This window comes from Oncorhynchus gorbuscha, linkage group LG01 (genome assembly GCF_021184085.1).
Source record: "Oncorhynchus gorbuscha isolate QuinsamMale2020 ecotype Even-year linkage group LG01, OgorEven_v1.0, whole genome shotgun sequence".
Taxonomy (NCBI): domain Eukaryota; kingdom Metazoa; phylum Chordata; class Actinopteri; order Salmoniformes; family Salmonidae; genus Oncorhynchus; species Oncorhynchus gorbuscha.
Window position 1 is genome coordinate 63,056,607 of NC_060173.1, and position 21,267 is coordinate 63,077,873.

Here is a 21,267-nt window from a genome sequence, read left to right on the forward strand (position 1 = left end):
TCTCTGTATAGTAATAATACATTTTATTTTGTAAAGTGGTTTCTTGCATCATACAATGCAATTTACGCTAACCTATTTGGCACATAGTGTTACAGACCAAGTAACAAATCATTCATGTCAAGCCCTTCATAATGTAATGAAGTTTAGTCTCATGCAATGTAGGCCTGCATTGAACACCACATATAGGCTACTGTTAGACATGGCTATGTCATAAAAATCAAAACTATTTGAACATGTTATGGGATTTGCTCCGTTGGCTTTGCTGGTAGGCCTATATTCTGCACAAATAGCAAAAACTGTAAGGTTCACTGTAAACCTGCGCCGGAAGTTGCACAAAATTCTCACAATGTTCAAGTTTCTGCTTAAAATTTGTTCAGTGGCCCAAAAAATTAGGGAGCATTTGGCTGGAAACCTATTATAATTGTAAACATTATTGTTTTCTAATTTTTGGAGCGCTATAGTTCTTAAATGGTAAGACCTACAGAGACAACTTGGTGGGATTGCTTAAGTTGGTGCACGAATACATCTGGTTACACGTGGCAGCCAAACGATGGCGCAATAAACAACATTTTAATTTTAAAAGTCATCCCTACCTTCTCATTTGACCCCTAATCTCTGAATTTGAAACAGAGGTTCCACTCTACCCAATGAACACATTTGCATTTAGGACTGATGACATCACCATGATGGATCATCTGGCATTTTGAAAAGGTTGTAATTTCTCAAACTTGTTATACAGCATTTATAGACCAAGATCTTTAAATTCATTATAAATTAAGTTAATATCTTAAACGTCATGACCGCTGTGAGCCAAAGAAATTTAGTTAGGTTGGGCTTGACCTTTCAAATCGCTCTTGAAGGGAATAGAGCCCCCTGCTGGCCATGCATCTCAATAATCTATAATGTTTCCTGAAGTGTGCGGTTGTCCACTACCCAGATGGATTCAGAAGTATAGAATTGATGTGAGTACCAGAGATGAAGTCAAGACCGAAACCCTTTAGATCCAGCCCCAGACAGACATTCTGAGACTCAGACCAAGTTTAAATGGGGAAACAACAAGTAAACTCTAGTAGAGTGCAGTAAGTATAGTTCAGGACAGAATAGTTCAGTGAAGTACAATACACTAGAGTATAGTTCAGCCCAGTAAGGTAGATTATACCTTTTGAGTGCTCCAACTCCTTTCTGCCTCAATTTAGTCCTTTTGGATGTTTTTCTTGATAAGGCCTTCTCGTGATTTTTGTCGTTGTTGAGCACCCCTCCTTTCCTTTGTTTGCTGAAGCAAGAAGGCCCACCTGAACTCTTACCTATAGTGTTGTGGAAATTGCCACCAGATACCCCTGAAGTCAATATTAAATGTATCCTTTTTTATCAGCAAGCCGGAGAGGTTCCAACAAACTTAAAGCATCAAGAGGAACACGTCTGTCAGGAGCTCTCCCGGGGCAGTTCCGTTCTCTTATATACGGCTATACAAAAAAAGCTACATATGCATGGTCCATAGGGTTGGTTCCTACATGTGATGGGCACCGTCTCCATTCTTAACTTATAGCATATTTTGGGCATTCTTCCAAAAGATCTGATGGGGTCATGAGTCTCCCCTTCATATCTCTACCCAGCACCTACATGATCCAATGATTGTATGAGACAAAATGTACAATTCAAGGCTATCTCTACAGACAACAATAGTTTAGTATAGTAATGTAGAGAATAGTACATTATTTATATGTTTGGACTCTTGGAGGGTTTGAACTCCCTTCTGGCTATGCATCTCAATTGTCTATAGTTTTTCCTGAAGTGTGCACTTGTCAACTACCCATATGGTGATCCTCTGTAGTTCATTTGGTAGAGCATGGCACTTGCAATGCCAGGATAGTGGGTTTGATTCCTGGGACTTGTTTTTATTTTACTTTTTGTATGTCATCTTTAACTAGACAATTATTATTATATACAATGACTGCCTACCAAGAGGCAAACGGCAGGGATGGGGGCTGGGATAAAACATTTAGGACAAAACACACATTATGATAGACACCACAACAGACCTTAGACAACACAACATGGCAGCAATACAACATGGCCACATAACATGATGGCAACAACATGACAACGCTGTAGTAACACATGGCAGCAGTACAAACATGGTACAAACAATGTTAGGCACAGACAACAGCACAAAGGGAAAAAAATGTAGACAACAATCAGGTGAAGCAGCCTCAAGTGTAAGGAAGAGTGTCCATGATTGAATCTTTGAATGTAGAGATGGAGATAAAACACTCAAATTGGACAGGTTTTTTTTGCAGGTCCTTCCAGTCACTAGCTGCAGCAAACTGAAAAGAGGGATGTGTGTACTTTGGGTACCTTTAACAGAATGTGACTGGCAGAACGGGTGTTGTATGTAGAAGTTGAGGTTTGTTGTATGTAGAAGTTGAGGTTTGTTGTAGGTATCTCAGATAGCGGGGAGTGTGTCCTAAGATGATTTTATAAATGTCAACCAGTGGGTCTTCCCCTGGGTATACAGAGATGGCCAGTTGACAAAGGGGTATAGAGTGCATTGATGTGACCTATAAGGCAGTGTTTCCCAAACTTGGTCCAGGGAGCACGTTTTTTTATTTTCTCGAGCACTAGACCGCTGATTCAAATAATCAAAGCTTGATGATGAGTTGATAATTTGAATTAGCTGTGTAATCATCTGTAACGTCCCTTAGCCGAGCAGTGAATTTCAAACACAAATTCAAGCACAGAGACCAGGGAGGTTTTCCAATGCTTTGCAAATGGCACCTATTGGTAAAGGAGTAACAAAAAAAACTAGAGGCATTGAATATCCCTTTGAGCATGTTGAAGTTACTAATTACGCTTTAGATGGTGTATCGGTACACCCAGTCATTACAAGCTTCAGGCATCATTCCTAACTTATTTTTTATTCAATGTTTTTAGCTAGACAAGTCGGTTAAGAAAAATTATTATTTACTATTACTGCCTACCCTGGCCAAACCCTCCCCTAACTCGAACGACTCTGGGCCAATTGTGTGCTGCCCTATGGTCTGTAGTGACGAGTCTAGCACTGTGATGCAGTGCATTAAACCGCTGCCCCACTCGGGAATACTAGTTGCCGGAGAGGAACTCTCAGGGATTTCAACATGAGGCCAATGTTGCCTTTAAAACAGTTACAGAGTTGAATGGCTGTGATAGGAGAGAACTGAGGATCGATCAATAACATTGTAGTTACTCCACAATACTAACCTAAATGACAGTGGAAAGGTCACCTGTACAGCATAACAATATTCAAAACATGCGTCCTGTTTGCAGTAAGGCACTAATGAGTAGCACTCTTCATATTTTCAAGCAAGGTGGTGGCTGCATCATGTTATGGTTATGCTTGTCATCGGCAATGACAGTGTTTTTTAAAATTTTGGGATGAAAATAAATGTAATGGAGCCAAATATACACATTCACATTGAATGTTCCTGAGTGGCCTAGTTACAGTTTTGACTTGAATCGTCTTAAATCTATGGCGAGACGTGAAAATGGCTGTCTAGCAATGATCAACAACCCACTTGACAGAGCTTGAATTATTTTTAAAGCATAATATGCTGTTATTGTACAGTTCAGTTGTGCAAAGCTCTTAGAGACTGACCCAGAAAGACTCACAGCTATAATCACTGCCAAAGGTAAGCCTAACTTGTCTTGGCTCAGAGCTTTGAATACTTAAGTAATCAAGATAAACAGTGCATTCAAAAAGTATTCGGACCCTTTGACCTTTTCCACATTTTGTTACGTTACAGCCTTATTTTCCTCATCGGTCTAAACACAATACTCCATAATGATGAAGTGATAACAGTTTTTAATGTTTTTTTTGCAAATGTGTACATAAGGTGTTTTTTACTTCAATACAAGTATTCAGACCCGTTGCTTAAGCTGGCCACCCGGCCAAACTGCACAATCAGGGGATAAGGGCCTTGATCAGGGAGGTGACCAAGAACCCAATTGTCACTCTGACAGAGCTCTAGAGTTCCTCTGTGGAGATGGTAGGTTCTGGAAGATTCTCCCATCTCTGCAGCACTCCACCAATCAGGCCTTTATTGTGGAGTGGCCAGACGGAAGCCACTCCTCAGTAAAAGGCACACGACAGCTCGCCTGGAGTTTGCCATAAGGTGCCTAAAGGACTGAATGCCAAGCATCACATCTGGGGGAAATCTGGCAACATCCCTATGGTGAAACATGGTGGTGACAGCATCATGCTGTGGGTATGTTTTTTCAGCGTTAGGGAATGGGAGACTAGTCAGGATCGAGGGAAAGATGAACGGAGTAAAGTACAGAGAGATCCTTGACGAAAACCTGCTCAGGACCTCAGTCTGGGGCGAAGGTTCACCTTCCAACAGTACAATAAACATAAGCACACAGCCAAGACAATGCAGGAGTGGCTAAGGGACAATTCTCTTAATGTCCTTGAGTGGCCCGGCCAGAGCCCGGACTTGAACCCGATCAACCATCTCTGGAGAGACCTGAAAATAGCTGTGCAGCGACGCTCCCCATCCAACTTGACTGAGTTAGAGGATCTGCAGAGAAGAATGGGAGAAACACTCCAAATACAGGTATGCCAACCGTCATACTCAAAGCTGTAATCTCTGCTAAAGGTGCTTCAACAAAGTACTGAGGTACAGGATCAGAATACCTATGTAAATGTGATTAGGTTTTAATTTGAGAAATTTGCAAAAAGTTCTAAAAACCTGTTTTTGCTTTGTCATATTTGTTGGATGTTGTGTATAGATTGAGGAAAACACAATTTAATACATTTTAGAATAAGGCTGTAATGTAGCAAAATGTGAAAGTCAAGGGGTGTGAGTACTTTCTGAAGGCACTGTATAAATTATGTCTCTGTAATCTAGCATGCGTAGGATGGTCGTCTGAATCGGGGTTAGATTCGTAGCAGGGGTGAAAGAGGAGCGATCACAATAGAGGAAACCAAGTCTAGATTTAACCTTAACCTGCAGCTTGGATATTAGTTGAGAGGACAGTGTACTGCCTAGCCATAGTCCTAAATACGTGTACGAGCTGACTACCTTAAGCTCTAAACCCTCAGCGATGCTAATCACACCGGTGGGGGTTGGATTATCTTGGCAAAGGACAAATGCTCACTAACATGTATGTGACCACATTTTGAGAAATAAGCTTTTCGCGCTCATTACATTTTTTGGGGATCTTTTATTTCAGCTCATGAAACATGTTGCGTATATATTTTTCTTCAATGTATTATTCCCACACTACTCCTACAGCTTTTACTCAACCTACCCTTACAACTTTATAACATGCAGAGGTCTAACTTGAGTTGCTTACATTTTTGTTTTTGATACATAACATCATATTTTTTTGAAATATAAGCACTTAAACATGCTAAACTATTTTTAAATGGAGGTCTATGGTGACCAAAATATGCAATTTTTGAAACTGCTCTACATACATCTACTTTTTAAGAAACACACTCCAAACCAACTTTAAAATGTGCAGAACACTCCAAATTACAAACTACTGAACCACCAGCACACGACAACAGACCTCAACGATTTACCAAAACAGCTGACAACAGTAGTCAGCAGTTGTGTTGTACATTCAGAACTACAGTATATTTTCTTAATTTATAGACTAATCAACGTTAATAGACTATGGACATGTTGTGTGTATTTTGTAACCATTTGAATGATTGTCAATTTCACCTTCAATTTCACCTTCAAATATTGCATAGCTGTCTCTCCCCTTCATACTTTCCTTATCAATTTGTTCTTATGGCCTACTTATGGCCTACATAAAGCCTAAGGTAGGTCTAGGTTTTTTAATAAGTTTTAAGGGAAGAGTAAATATTATCTCTTGTGTCCTACACGCTGAATGACGAGTCATTTTACGGGGTGTGCGTGTGAAAGTAGCATGTCTGGACTCCATCTCTATAATAAGAATCGAACCCTTCTGTCATGATTTCATCTCGTAAAAGGCCTGTTTTCAGTAGCTTAGGCTCCATTATTTATTTAATTAGTGCATCCTCTCTTTGAAGAACATACGCTAATGCCACTGCCATCGAATAACCGCAGTAGGTTTTGATTTGATGCAACTATTTCGGGAGAAGACTATTGGTCTTAGTGGTTTAGACCATCGAAATGGGATCCATATTGAATTTTTGATTTTGCAGAAAAGCCAACAGACAAGGACAAGATAGGCATATCTTTCTTTTATTTTTTTATAATAGCAATGTTGTGGTCCTTCTGTAGCTCAGTTGGTAGAGCATGGCGCTTGTAACGCCAGGGTAGTGGGTTCGATCCCCGGGACCGCCCATACGTAGAATGTATGCACACATGACTGTAAGTCGCTTTGGATAAAAGCGTCTGCTAAATGGCATTTATTATTATTATTATATTATTGTCATGTGTTATTGTTGTCAATATGTAAATTATACAGAGCCTCTCCAACCTGGAATTTCTTCATTTGTAGATTGATAATAATGAAATGCCATCATTATAAACAAAGTGCAATGACTTGTTTCAAATAGGTATTTATTAAGAAGCATATACTGCCTGCCATTCTGTTGACCTTTAATTGACCCTGACCTCTAGCATTCTGGCTGGGGTCTGTTCCCCTCTGTGACCTCACTGCCTGGTCGCCTCTGAAATGTCGCCCCTGTAACCAGACTCTGGTGACGAAAGGTCAAGGGGTGTGGTGGTCCCAACCCCCTCAGCACAGACACCGCTATTTTTAACCTCCGGGTTGACATTTTCCCTTATGTGCTAATCTATGACCAGTTTACTCATACACTTCACTATAAATATCAGTGTCTTATGGAAATGTTGTCCTACTACTTTATTTAGACCAGGGGTAGAGAGGAAAAGAGGGGTGAAAGAGGATAGGCCAAATGGACACTCCTGGTGCCCAAATTGATGTGCGTCGTGCAGCTGAGTGAGAGTCAAGTGTAGACTAATGGATGCGGTTTAGTCAGTTGTCCTGATGAGCCCTAAGCTAGTTAGTTTTTTCTGGCTAGCTGGCAACAGCAGCACCACACCAACAAAAATCCACCTTTTCCAGCTGAAAGATGCTTCCATGAGCCTACCTGTAATGTTGCACAACGATTTAAGTCAATAATTCATTGATTAATACAAAGTATGATATATTTGGGTTTGAACAGGGAAATCCGAAGTTATTAACTTGGTATTTTTCCGCATCTATGCTGTGTGTTTCATGATAAAATGACTGATAGTCAGATATAAATGTACAAGTCTTGTGAGGGATGGCTTTAGCACAGTTTCTAAACTCAGAGCCGCAACATTGGAAGACTTCCGGGAATGCTTGCGAAACAGACGAAGCAGGTTTGGGATTTGAGAAGTGAATGAAAGAAGTGAGAAATTTTTCCTTAGTTGTTCATTTCCACAATCTTAAGCACAACGTAAATTCGACCAAATGTCTTTAGTTGAACTATTGTCACTTTCTCAAGGTTGGGGTAAACTGACATGTTTTCATTTTCGTCAAACGCTATTGGAGTGTCTTTTGATTTGACAGCCTGCACATGCGCATTTCAGCGCGAAAATTCTGTGTCGTTGTATGTGTCGAACTGCTTTGCTTTATCTTGGCCAGGTCGCAATTGTAAATGAGAACTTGTTCTCAACTTGCCCACCTGGTTAAATAAAGATGAAATAAAAAATTTGGAAGCACCTACAAAACATGTATATGTGCGGACTCCTTACGTCCTGTTTACAACCTGGTGCAACGGGTTCCTGTTCTCCGTAATGCACTTTGTTCGATCTGGAGCTGTTGGTTGGGCTGACGATGAAACAGTGAGTGAGAAAAGAACAAATTATTTGGATGAGCTACTGCCGTTCACTTGGCGATAGTAAGCAACCTGACCAGGCACGTTAGCCGAACAACTTATCAGGGGCTAGCTTCGTGGCTTATGTCACCTAGCGAACATTAACTGGATAGCTATTTTCTTTCACCTTTATTTAACCAGGTGGTCCAGTTGAACAAGTTCTCATTTACAACTGCAACCTGGCCAAGATAAAGCATGCAGTGCGACAAAAACTACAACATAGTTACACATAAACAAACGTACAGTCAATAACACAATAGAAACATCTATATACAATGTGTGCAAATGTAGTAAGATTAGGGAGATAAGGCAATAAATAGGCCAGTGTTGAAATAATTACAATTTAGCATTAACACTGGAGTGATTGATGTGCAGATGATAATGTGCAAATAGAGATACTGGGGTGCAAAAGAGCAAAAAATAAATAATATGGGGATGAGTTAGTTGGTTGTGCTATTTACAGATGGGCTGTGTACAGGTACAGTGATCGGTAAGCTGCTCTGACAGCTGGTGCTTAAGATTAGTGAGGGCGATATGTCTCCAGCTTCAGATATTTTTGCATTTCGTTCCAGTCATTGGCAGCAAAGAACTGGAAGGAAGGGCGGCCAAAGTAGGTGTTGGCTTTGGGGATGACCAGTGAAATATACCTGCTGGAACGCGTGCTACGTTTGGGGTGTAGCTATGGTGACCAGTGAGCTGCGATAAGGTGGGGCTTTGCCTAGCAAAGACTTATATATGACCTGGAGCCAGTGGGTTTGGTGACAAATATGTAGTGAGGACCAGCCAACGAGAGCATACGAGAGCATACATACTGTTCACCTGATTTAGAATTCCTCACAATCAAATGTAGACCGCATTATCTTCCAAGAGAATTCTCTTCGATTATAATCACAGCCGTATATATTCCCCCCAAGCAGACACATCGATGGCTCTGAATGAACTTTATTTAACTCTTTGCAAACTGGAAAACATTTATCCGGAGGCTGCATTCATTGTAGCTGGGGATTTTAACAAAGCCAATCTGAAAACAAGACTCCCTAAATTTTATCAGCATATCGATTGCGCAACCAGGGGTGGTAAAACCTTGGATCATTGTTACTCTAACTTCCGCGACGCATATAAGGCCCTGCCCTGCCCCCCTTTCGGAAAAGCTGACCACGACTCCATTTTGCTGATCCCTGCCTACAGGCAGAAATTAAAACAAGAGGCTCCCACGCTGAGGTCTGTCCAACGCTGGTCAGACCAAGCTGACTCTACACTCCAAGACTGCTTCCATCACGTGGACTGGGACATGTTTCGTATTGCGTCAGATGGAAATATTGACGAATACGCTGATTCGGTGTGCGAGTTCATTAGAACGTGCGTCGACGATGTCGTTCCCATAGCAACGATAAAAACATTCCCTAACCAGAAACCGTGGATTGATGGCAGCATTCGCGTGAAACTGAAAGCGCGAACCACTGCTTTTAATCAGGGCAAGGTGTCTGGCAACATGACTGAATACAAACAGTGCAGCTATTCCCTCCGTAAGGCTATTAAACAAGCTAAGCGTCAGTACAGAGACAAAGTGGAATCTCAATTCAATGGCTCAGACACAAGAGGCATGTGGCAGGGTCTACAGTCAATCACGGACTACAAGATGAAATCCAGCCCAGTCACGGACCAGGATGTCTTGCTCCCAGGCAGACTAAATAACTTTTTTGCCCGCTTTGAGGACAATACAGTGCCACTGACACGGCCTGCAACGGAAACATGCGGTCTCTCCTTCACTGCAGCCGAGGTGAGTAAGACATTTAAACGTGTTAACCCTCGCAAGGCTGCAGGCCCAGACGGCATCCCCAGCCGCGCCCTCAGAGCATGCGCAGACCAGCTGGCCGGTGTGTTTACGGACATATTCAATCAATCCCTATACCAGTCTGCTGTTCCCACATGCTTCAAGAGGGCCACCATTGTTCCTGTTCCCAAGAAAGCTAAGGTAACTGAGCTAAACGACTACCGCCCCGTAGCACTCACTTCCGTCATCATGAAGTGCTTTGAGAGACTAGTCAAGGACCATATCACCTCCACCCTACCTGACACCCTAGACCCACTCCAATTTGCTTACCGCCCAAATAGGTCCACAGACGATGCAATCTCAACCACACTGCACACTGCCCTAACCCACCTGGACAAGAGGAATACCTATGTGAGAATGCTGTTCATCGACTACAGCTCGGCATTCAACACCATAGTACCCTCCAAGCTCGTCATCAAGCTCGAGACCCTGGGTCTCGACCCCGCCCTGTGCAACTGGGTACTGGACTTCCTGACGGGCCGCCCCAGGTGGTGAGGGTAGGCAACAACATCTCCTCCCCGCTGATCCTCAACACGGGGGCCCCACAAGGGTGCGTTCTGAGCCCTCTCCTGTACTCCCTGTTCACCCACGACTGCGTGGCCACGCACGCCTCCAACTCAATCATCAAGTTTGCGGACGACACAACAGTGGTAGGCTTGATTACCAACAACGACGAGACGGCCTACAGGGAGGAGGTGAGGGCCCTCGGAGTGTGGTGTCAGGAAAATAACCTCACACTCAACGTCAACAAAACTAAGGAGATGATTGTGGACTTCAGGAAACAGCAGAGGGAACACCCCCTATCCACATCGATGGAACAGTAGTGGAGAGGGTAGCTAGTTTTAAGTTCCTCGGCATACACATCACAGACAAACTGAATTGGTCCACTCACACTGACAGCGTCGTGAAGAAGGCGCAGCAGCGCCTATTCAACCTCAGGAGGCTGAAGAAATTCGGCTTGTCACCAAAAGCACTCACAAACTTCTACAGATGCACAATCGAGAGCATCCTGGCGGGCTGTATCACCGCCTGGTACGGCAACTGCTCTGCCCTCAACCGTAAGGCTCTCCAGAGGGTAGTGAGGACTGCACAACGCATCACCGGGGGCAAACTACCTGCCCTCCAGGACACCTACACCACCCGTTGTTACAGGAAGGCCATAAAGATCATCAAGGACATCAACCACCCGAACCACTGCCTGTTCACCCCGCTATCATCCAGAAGGCGAGGTCAGTACAGGTGCATCAAAGCTGGGACCGAGAGACTGAAAAACAGCTTCTATCTCAAGGCCATCAGACTGTTAAACAGCCACCACTAACACTGAGTGGCTGCTGCCAACACACTGTCATTGACACTGACCCAACTCCAGCCATTTTAATAATGGGAATTGATGGGAAATGATGTAAATATATCACTAGCCACTTTAAACAATGCTACCTTATATAATGTTACTTACCCTACATTATTCATCTCATATGCATATGTATATACTGTACTCTACATCATCGACTGCATCCTTATGTAACACATGTATCACTAGCCACTTTAACTATGCCACTTTGTTTACTTTGTCTACACACTCATCTCATATGTATATACTGTACTCGATACCATCTACTGTATGCTGCTCTGTACCATCACTCATTCATATATCCTTATGTACATGTTCCTTATCCCCTTACACTGTGTATAAGACAGTAGTTTTGGAATTGTTAGTTAGATTACTTGTTGGTTATCACTGCATTGTCGGAACTAGAAGCACAAGCATTTCGCTACACTCGCATTAACATCTGCTAACCATGTGTATGTGACAAATAAAATTTGATTTGATTTACAGGTCGCAGTGGTGGGTAGTATATGGGGCTTTGGTGACAACAGATGGCGCTGATAAACCACATCCAGTTTGCTGAGTATAGTGTTGGAGGCTATTTTGGAAATTACATCGCCGAAGTCAAGGATCGGTAGGATAGTCAGTTTCACGAGGGTATGTTTGGCAGCATGAGTGAAGGAGGGTTTGCTGCGAAATAGGAAGCCGATTCTAGATTACATTTTGGATTGGAGATGCTTAATGTATGGAAGGAGAGTTTGCAGTCTAACCAGACACCTAGGTATTTATAGTTGTCCACTTATTCTAAGTCAGAACCGTCCAGAGAAGTGATGCTAGGCGTGCGGAAAGCAATCAGTTGAAGAGCATGCATTTAGTTTCACTAGCATTTTAAGAGCAGTTGGAGGCCACGGAAGGAGAGTTGTATGGCATTGAAGCTCGTCTGGAGGTTTGTTAGCACAGTGTCCAAAGAAGGGCCCGATGTACACATAATTGTGTCGTCTGTCTAGAGGTGGATCAGAGAATCACCAGCAGCAAGAGCGACATTATTGATATATACAGAGAAAAGAGTCGGCCCGAGAATTGAACTCTGTAGCAACACCCATAGAGACTGACAGAGGTCCGGACAACAGGCCCTCTGATTTGACACACTGAACTGTCTGAGAAGTAGTTGGTGAACCAGGCGAGGCAGTCATTTTAGAAACCAAGGCTGTTGAGTCTGCCCATAAGAATGCAGTGATTGACAGTCGAAAGCCTTGGCCAGGTCAATGAAGACGGCTGCACAGTACTGTCTTTTATCAATGACGGTTATGATATCATTTAGTAACTTGAGCGTGGCTGAGGTACACCCATGACCAGTTCGGGAGCCAGATTGCATAGTGGAGAAGGTACGGTGGGCCTCAATGGTCGGTGATCTGGTTGCTCACTTGACTTTCGAAGTCTTTAGAAAAGCAGGGCAGGATGGATATCGGTCTATAACAGTTTTTGTCTAGGTTGTCTCCCCCTTTGAAGAGGGGGATGACTGCGGCAGCTTTCCGATCTTAAAAGATCTCAGACGATACGAGAGGTGGGACAGGCTAGCAATAGGGGTTGCAACAATGGCGGCGGATAATTTTAGAAAGAGAGGGTCCAGATTGTCTTGCCCAGCTGATTTTATAGGGATCTAGATTTTGTAGCTCTTTCAGAACATCAGCTGTCTGAATTTGGGTGAAGGAGAAATGGGGGAGGCTTGGGGAAGTTGCTGCGTGGCATGCAGAGCTGTTGGTAGGTGTAGGCCAGGTGGAAAGCATGGCCAGCCGTAGAAAAATGCTTGTTGAAATTCTCAATTATCGTAGATTAATCAGTGGTGACAGTGTTTCCTAGCCTCAGTACAGTGGGCAGTTGGGAGGAGGTGCTCTTATTCTCCATGGACTTTAGTGTCCCAAAACCTTTTGGATTTAGTGCTACAGGGTGGACATTTCTGTTTGAAAATGCTAGCCTTCGCTTTCCTAACTGACTGCATATTGGTTCCTGATTGTTGAAATTTCATCACAGCTGGGATATTGTTTTTATTTAATTTTAATTTTTTTATGTTAAGAACAAATTCGTATTTACAAGGACGGCCCTGATCGTTTCTGGAGACGTTATGCACGGCAGCATAAAGTATTTAAAACATGATTTCATGTTTTGTTAATTTAATGCCTGTTCTGTTAATGTTTACATAACCAACTACAATTTCAAGCTGAGCAAACAATGGAATGGAAAACAAATTATTACATTGTAAAGAAAGCCCATCTACTTCTGCGCTCCTATCCCACATTGACTACTGAGGGTTCCAAATGTTACAATATGTTTGAGGGGTGCCACATTGGCATTTAAATTGTTTTGGGGGTCCCCATGAGCACCACTGAAATTAGAACTATGTCTGTGCTCTAACAAGCCACCGCATCCTCCTCTTGGCTATAACAGTACAGTATACACTTTCTGTTAACTTCTTTGGGACTGGGGGACAGTATTGACTAGCTTGGATGAATAAGGTGCCCAGAGTAAACTGCCTGCTACTCAGGCCCAGAAGCTAAGATGTGCATATTATTAGTAGATTTGGACACTCGGAAGTTTCTAAAACTGTTTGAATGATGTTAGTGAGTATAACCGAACTCATATAGCAGGCAAAAACCTGAGAAAAAATCCAACCAGGAAGTGGGAAATCTGAGGCTTGATTGTTTTCAAGTCTTTGCCTATCGAATATACAGTGTCTATGGGGTTATAATGCACTTCCTAAGGCTTCCACTAGATGTCAACAGTCTTTAGAACCTTGTTTGATGCTTATACTGTGAAGGAGGGGGGAATGGGAGCTGAATGAGTCAGAGGTCTGCCAGAGTGGCATGAGCTGGTCACGTGCACTCACGTGAGAGTTAGCTGCATTCCATCGCATTTCTACAGACAGGAATTCTCCGGTTGAAACATTATTGAAGATTTATGATAAAAACATCCTTAAGATTGATTCTATACTTCATTTGACATGTTTCTACGAACTGTAATATGACTTTTTGCCTGAACTTTCTCCTGGACTTGCCCGCACATCGTGAGTTTGGATTGTGTACTAAACGCGCAAACAAAAAGGAGGTATTCTACATTTTTTAAATCTGACACAGCGGTTGCATTAAGGAGAAGTGGATCTAAAATTCCATGTATAACACTTATCAATGTGTCTGTATCAATGTTTATTATGAGTTTTTCTGTAAATTGATGTTTCTCTCTGCAAAATCACTGGATGTTTTGGAAGCAAAACATTCCTGAACGTAATGCGCCAATGTAAACTGAGATTTTGATATAAATATGAACTTTATCGAACAAAACATACATGTATTGTGTAACATGAATTCCTATGTGTGTCATCTGATGATCACCAAAGCTTAGTGATTTAATTGTATCTCTATTTCTGCTTTTTGTGACACCTCTCTTTGGCTGGCTGTGTTTTTCTGTGACTAGGTACTGACCTAACACAATCGTTTGGTGTGCTTTTTGTCATAATGCCTTTTTGAAATCGGACACTGTGGCTGGATTTACAACAAGTTTCTTTAAAATTGTGTAAAATACTTTTATGTTTGAGGAATTTTAATTATGGGATTTCTGTTTTGAATATGGCGCCCTGCAATTTCACTGGCTGTTGGCGAGGTGGGATTCTACCGTCCCACATATCCCAGAGAGGTTAAAGGAGCACTGGTGTTATTGTTGGGAGAATACATGCTAAATAGTAATTTTGCCCTCTACACATTAACAGTGTAATATCTGGATGACATTTTTATTGTGCTCAGTAAATAATAAGGAACATAAAGTAGAATTCATATGCATACATTGTCAGGTGTTTGGTTCAGTGTGCGATACATGATTTGACCAAATGACAGCCTTACTCTAGCCAGTTCATCACAAACAATGCTATTTTGCTTTATAGGTAATGGTCCACTTTCTAGCTAGTGTTCATCACTGATAGAGGAAATAGTTGCTTTCCTTGGCTCCCTAAAAAAGGGCCAACTGTTATATTGGTAATCTAGTGGGGATATTTGTAAATATTACAGCTAAGTTGTTCCTGCTGTTGCTAAGTTAGCTAGCCAGCTCGTACAGTAGCTACTAACTACCTAACCTTTACTCTTCACATAATGAGGTTATCGGAAAAACAGGTGAATGGTAGCTAGCTTGCGTAGTTAGTTACTCTTATGCTTGAAAAGACATCCACAGTTGCAAATAGTTACCGGTTGCTAACTGGCTGGCTAGCAAGCTTTATTGGTCCAGGGAGTAGTTTAGCAAGCCTCCAGCTTTGCCGGTAAAGTACCAGTACTACTGCTAAACTCTCTATTCATCCTTGATCATTCAATTCCTTTCGAGAGGAGAAGAGTGGATGGTCCTCTGCCTTCTCCTTGCTAGCTGTGCTGTGCTCGATAGCGATTAGCAAAGCTACCTCTGGCTGTTTGTGTTTAGTTTGCTGAGTGTGGGCTGTGCCAGAGAACTTATGGCCTGTGTACACAGAAGAAGGTGGAGATATGCCCAATTTTAATCAATATTATAAGGAATCCTATGTCGGAGGGTGGATAAGACAGTGTGTATTACCAGTGCAACAGTGTTGTATCGAGGTGCTTCCCACTGTTGCTTCTCACCGGGCAGCTGTGTTGCATGTGGCTGGCAGTCGCTAACGTGGCCAATTTGTTCCAATCCCACTTCATGTTATTTTGAGACGGACAGCAGCTCACACACTAAATAACTTGTAATGTTTGTTGTAAACATGTCAATGTCACCGTGATATAGTCTACTGCTCAATGGGGAGAGTTTGCGCTGCGTGTTGTGATGCCGGCTTGATGTGTCCTTCGCTCCCACTTGCCGAGCACTAACAATTACTAAAAAATTTAAATTCTCACTGAAGTTTCTAGCCAGAAGCATAATCTAGCTAGCTGGGGAGGGCTCATTAGGATGACTGACTGAACTGACCAGTTTTGCCAAGTCTTGCAAAAATGTACAGCCCAATGACCACTCAACCTGGCCACAAGGCCTGAAAACTAGCCCCCCCCCCCCCCCCCCCCAAATGGGGAAACAAAGGGGAAAAAATAATATACACACACATTTCCTAGACACGCAAAATGCTTATTTTTTAGTTGAATGTTTCGCAACGAGGAGTTATCACGAGGGAGAAAGATGTAGCTAGCTAGTGCTATTAGTTCATTGATATCACATCACTTATCATGAAGTGTGTGCATGCTGGTGCTGCTCTCCACTGACTCAACTGCCTACAGCTCTCTCTCAACACACAAACGCACATCCTTCTGGCCCTCCCTCCCCGCCAGCACTGGTTCCGCAACAGCCTGCCTCACTGCTTGATAGTTAGCTGCAGCAGGTAACGGTGAAATGAATCTACCTTTTTTTAAAGAGAATTTCCATGGCGGCCGTGGTGAAATTTAGAAGTAGCCCAAATATCTGGAACCGTTTTCAAAGTAGCCCAATTTTTGGGGAAACTGCCAACGTGGCAACCCTGGAACTGACTGAACCGAATCCATTCACCCCCACTCAACTCTCGCTGCGCAACATACTTGATCAATTTTGAGGTTCACATTGCTGACTCCAGCCTGCTAGTTCTAATATTGTACAGAGTAATGATATCTAGGCATCTCTCTTTTCAGCAGATTTCTACTACTTCCTCAAATGCTAGACTAAAGTTCGGGCAAACAGTTTGTTTACATGAAAGAAAATACCATGGAAAATTCCACAACTACAGTCAGTTTTCATATGTTATATAGTGAGTATAAGACTGCTAGGTGGAATGCTTTGACACTGTGGATTGTTTTATGAGGAAAATAACCTCCGTACACTTTAATGGCAGAACATCACCTGTATCAAATCAAGCTTTATTCATATAGCACATTTCAGGCATGGAATATATGTCCTCAGTTTTGTCTTTCAGCTTTTTTTAGGGTAGTAGCAACACAATAACATGAACTCATTGGCATTGAAACATGTTTTTATAACTTTCTGTAAAATGTTGCTAGTGTCATTCCATATACATTTGAGAAATGAACATCCTGGAGATGATGCATCCCAACTTCCTCCGCCATTGTTTGTCTGAAATCACAAGGGTCATATAAGATCACGAACAAGGACACTGTGATGCAAGGATTGTAAATGCTGTGTAAAAGCAAATGTCTTTTTGCATAAATTATCAAATATAGTGTGGAACAGATTTTCTAGTGTAGCGTCTTGCTAGTTTACTCTTCTCCTCTCTGTCCTGTCCATTCCTCTTATTTGCATTTGAACTTGCTATCTAACTAAGTCAATTTAATTGTGCCAATACAGGCTATTAATTAAAAAATATATATATATATATAAATATAATCATTCTCCTCCTCCAGGCCCCAGTAGGGATGGTACCATTGGCGAGGACACCATCCGTGCGTCGCTGATCTCGGCGGTGAGCGACAAGCTTCGTTGGAGGATGAAGGAGGAGATGGACCGGGCGCAAGCCGAGTTGGACGCGCTGAAGAGGACCGAGGAGGACCTGAAGAAAGGACACCAGAAACTGGAGGAAATGGTCTCACGGCTAGACCAGGAAGTGGTGAGGGAGGATATAGGGATATATTAGACACATTTCTCTTCTGTTCTGTCTCTTTCCTCTTTGACTCTAGGTCCTTTTCCATTCCCTCTTTGCTCATTCTCTCTTTCTAACTAATATTCTGTCCATAGAAATGGAATCATTCTAATAAGTCATTCTAATTTCATTATTCTGCCTCTCCCCTCTTCACCCCCTTCACCCCAGTTCTCAAGTATTACCTGTTTTCAGAGCTTAATTATTTGGTTGTATGGAACATTGGGAGGGGGGGGGGGTGTACTGTTCATGTGTTTATTCGTCATGTGTTTTTTTGAAGGCGGAGGTGGACAGGAACATTGACCTACTGAAGCGTAAGGACGAGGAGCTGAGCGAGGCACTGGAGAAGATGGAGAACCAGTCGGAGAACAACGACATTGATGATGTAATCGTGCCCACGGCGCCACTCTACAAGCAGATCCTCAACCTGTACGCTGAGGAGAATGCCATTGAGGACACCATCTTCTACCTGGGAGAGGCGCTGCGCCGCGGGGTCATAGACCTGGAGGTGTTCCTCAAGGTGAGGGTTGGGAAACACGCATACAGACATGCATGGACACAAGCATACGAACACACACAGGTGAACTCACTCAAATAAACCACACACTGCACGCACACCTTTTCATAAAGATCATCACAACTAGGAATTGTGCCCTTGTATGTCTTCTCTAACGCGCTGTCTCCCTATCTTTCTCTCCTGTTACAGCATGTGCGTCTGCTTTCCCGAAAGCAGTTCCAGCTGCGAGCCCTCATGCAGAAAGCCCGCAAGACCGCCGGCCTTAGTGACCTCTACTGACCCCGCGGACACTCATACACACTCCCTTTCTCCCAGTCTCTCCCTCTGTACAGCTCCTCTTTATATCTGTCTTTTTGTCTCTTTCTCTCGGTCTGTCCTCTTCTCTCGGTCCGTCCTCTTCTCTCTAAAAGACGTGCCCTAAAATTGTATGAAAAGAGCTAACAAATTTGTTCTTGTTTCGAACATCTCCTAAACATGCATCTAGTTGGATAACTAATGTGGAAAATATGCAGTTTGATATGGAGCAAATGTCTGCCAACATTAATTCTTGCATTTATATATATTTTTTGTATTAATATTGGCAGCCATATGCTTCCATAGTCACAATGTTGGAGTGGTATCAAACGAGAGGTGTGAGAGTATGTGCTCTGACATTGTGTGACAGTTGCTGGTGTGAGTTTGTGCTTACTTGTCTCGCTGTAAAGGAAAGCTTACACTCTGATATAAATATAAATCTCAACTAGGGATGTGCATCTCTCCTTTCATGAAAGATTCTAGATACATGGGCACTGATATGCTACAGGAATGATGCTTTTTTGTTTTAAAAGATTCCGTTTGATTAGGTGAGCGAATTAATGCGATTTGGTTAGATACGATATGCTTCAATGCACTAAAATGATTTGCATGAACACATTTAATTTTCTATTTTAAATATGTATCTGCTGCTGTTGGGATGACTTCTCTTAGCTGTGTGTGTGTGTGTGTGTGTGTGTGTGTGTGTGTGTGTGTGTGTGTGTGTGTGTGTGTGTGTGTGTGTGTGTGTGTGTGTGTGTGTGTGTGTGTGTGTGTGTGTGTGTGTGTGTGTGTGTGTCTGTGTGTGTGTAGGCACCTGAGCTGAGCAATAGGGAAGACTGAGCATCTACTACCCCACTATCAGATTAGGGATGGAAGGCAATTTCTGCTTTTTGTCCCCCCCCCACATCAGAAATCACCATCACCCACTGATTAACTTGTAATTTTTAAAGAAAATGTTTGAGCTAGTACTATGTCAATATGTGTCTTTAGAAATTAACATGGCATTTAGCCAATTAAGATAATGCAGTTTTGGATTTTACCCTGTCTCAAAAGCAAATTGTTTGGACCATTGATTGCAAAAATGATTGCTGTCCATTATGAAGTTACCTTCTTAGTTTAAAAATGACCAAATACACCGACAGTTGAGAGCAAAATTACCAAAACCTGAACAATTGAAATACAATCTGAATGAAAACCCCAATCAACAGTTGGATGTGAGTTGTCCGCAACTCACATGTGAGAGGCTACACAACTCCGGTAAAGCACAATGATCTTGTAACAATGACCCAGCAAATTACATTGGTTGTCACTCAACTAATAAAGCCTATGATTTGACATCGTAAAAGCCATTGTGCAAGAATCTGAGTGCTGAAGGTGCGCGCAGATGTATCCTATTAGAACAGGGATAGGCCTGCCTTTTGTTGGCGTGATCAGTTGTCTCTCGCACTATGCCACAGTTATATTACAGCACGTACGCAGTTACATGCATAAAAGTTTGATAGGCTACTGAACTGAAGGAGAGGCAGCATCAATTGTCACAATAGATAAGAGATATTTTTGGTATAAAACAATGTGGAGTAAAAAAAAATATTAGTAAACTTGTTATTTGAATCGGTTTTCTGACCAATGTATGATGCATGCTTAATTTGGATTGCTTTGGGATCCCGCAGACAGATGCACAAGTACCTTAAACATTTGAACCAAGGACCGATGCGCGTCAGTGAATCGTTACATCCCTACATCGTGGTCCTTCTGTAGCTCAGTTGGTAGAGCATGGCGCTTGTAACGCCAGGGTAGTGGGTTCGATCCCCCGGGACCACCCATACGTAGAATGTATGCACACATAAGTCGCTTTGGATAAAAGCGTCTGCTAAATGGCATATACTATTATTTATTATATTATTATCCCTAGACTCAAACTTTTAGGAAATGACAAGGGTTCATCTAGTCGGAGCATACTTTCTCAAAGCAGGGTTCATGTTGGCACAAAACTGTTTAGAAACCTTTAGAGGTACAATTTGAATTATATTTTGTATTAAAAAAAAAATTATAATGGCAGCCATTTGTTCCATATCCAACTGCATCAATGCTGAATGAGGTGAGCAGGTGACCCTGGCTTGTGCTCACAGTCCCCCTACTCTATCTTGGCTATTCTGTCTATTGCTCCCATTGGCATCTGGAACAATTGAGAAACGGCTTTCCACGTCAGCTGTTCAGGATGATCCTTCAGTCTTGACCTGTGTCGTGCTTATTATGACACTCAATAGACAACGTTTTCAAAGTTTCGCAACGGAGAAGGAAAATTATAGTCCATTCTTCTGTTTGGTGCCTAATGAGCAGAACCATGATGGTCAGTCGATCATGTCCATTGATTCTCAAGACTCCCCTAAGCCCCTGTACAGTGTCTGTATGTTCATGTTTGAATGTGTCACTTAACGTGTTTCTATTCAAAGGCGTCAAAAGGAAAATGTTAATGTTTTTCTCTTGCTTCGCTTAGTTGTTTATTTTCTGTTTTCTTTCATGTTTTCAGCTGTTCTAAGAGATCAATGTCTTTACCCTTTCGGTTTATATAAAGGTTGTTAATTAGAAACAAGTGAAGTTTTTTTTTTTTACTAATCAGAAATGTATGTAGACGGGTCTCTTAAAATGAGCTTTTACTAAATGCACTTTGAATTGTATAATATGCTGTAGTTTTTTTTGTTCAGATTACTTTCATTTTCAACAATAGACCATCAATAGACCATCTGTTCTTTTATCTGTAGAATTTTATGTAAATCAGCACAATAAAACTAGTCTGGTTTGCCAAAAATTACTCCTGTGGGGGTTCACTTTGGTGATGGTGTAGACCTAA

At 42.2% G+C, this 21,267-nt stretch overlaps 1 protein-coding gene across 1 annotated transcript in view; it reads left to right on the forward strand.

Moving 5' to 3' along the window:
* tsg101a (tumor susceptibility 101a) overlaps positions 1 to 21,228 on the forward strand; it is a 28,987-nt gene extending 7,759 nt beyond the window's left edge. Inside the window, 3 exon segments of the mRNA XM_046358136.1 lie at positions 17,373 to 17,575; positions 17,886 to 18,125; positions 18,312 to 21,228. Coding sequence (XP_046214092.1) covers positions 17,373 to 17,575; positions 17,886 to 18,125; positions 18,312 to 18,401 — 533 coding nt within the window. The 3' untranslated portion in view covers positions 18,402 to 21,228.
* The last annotated feature ends 39 nt before the right edge of the window (positions 21,229 to 21,267 follow it).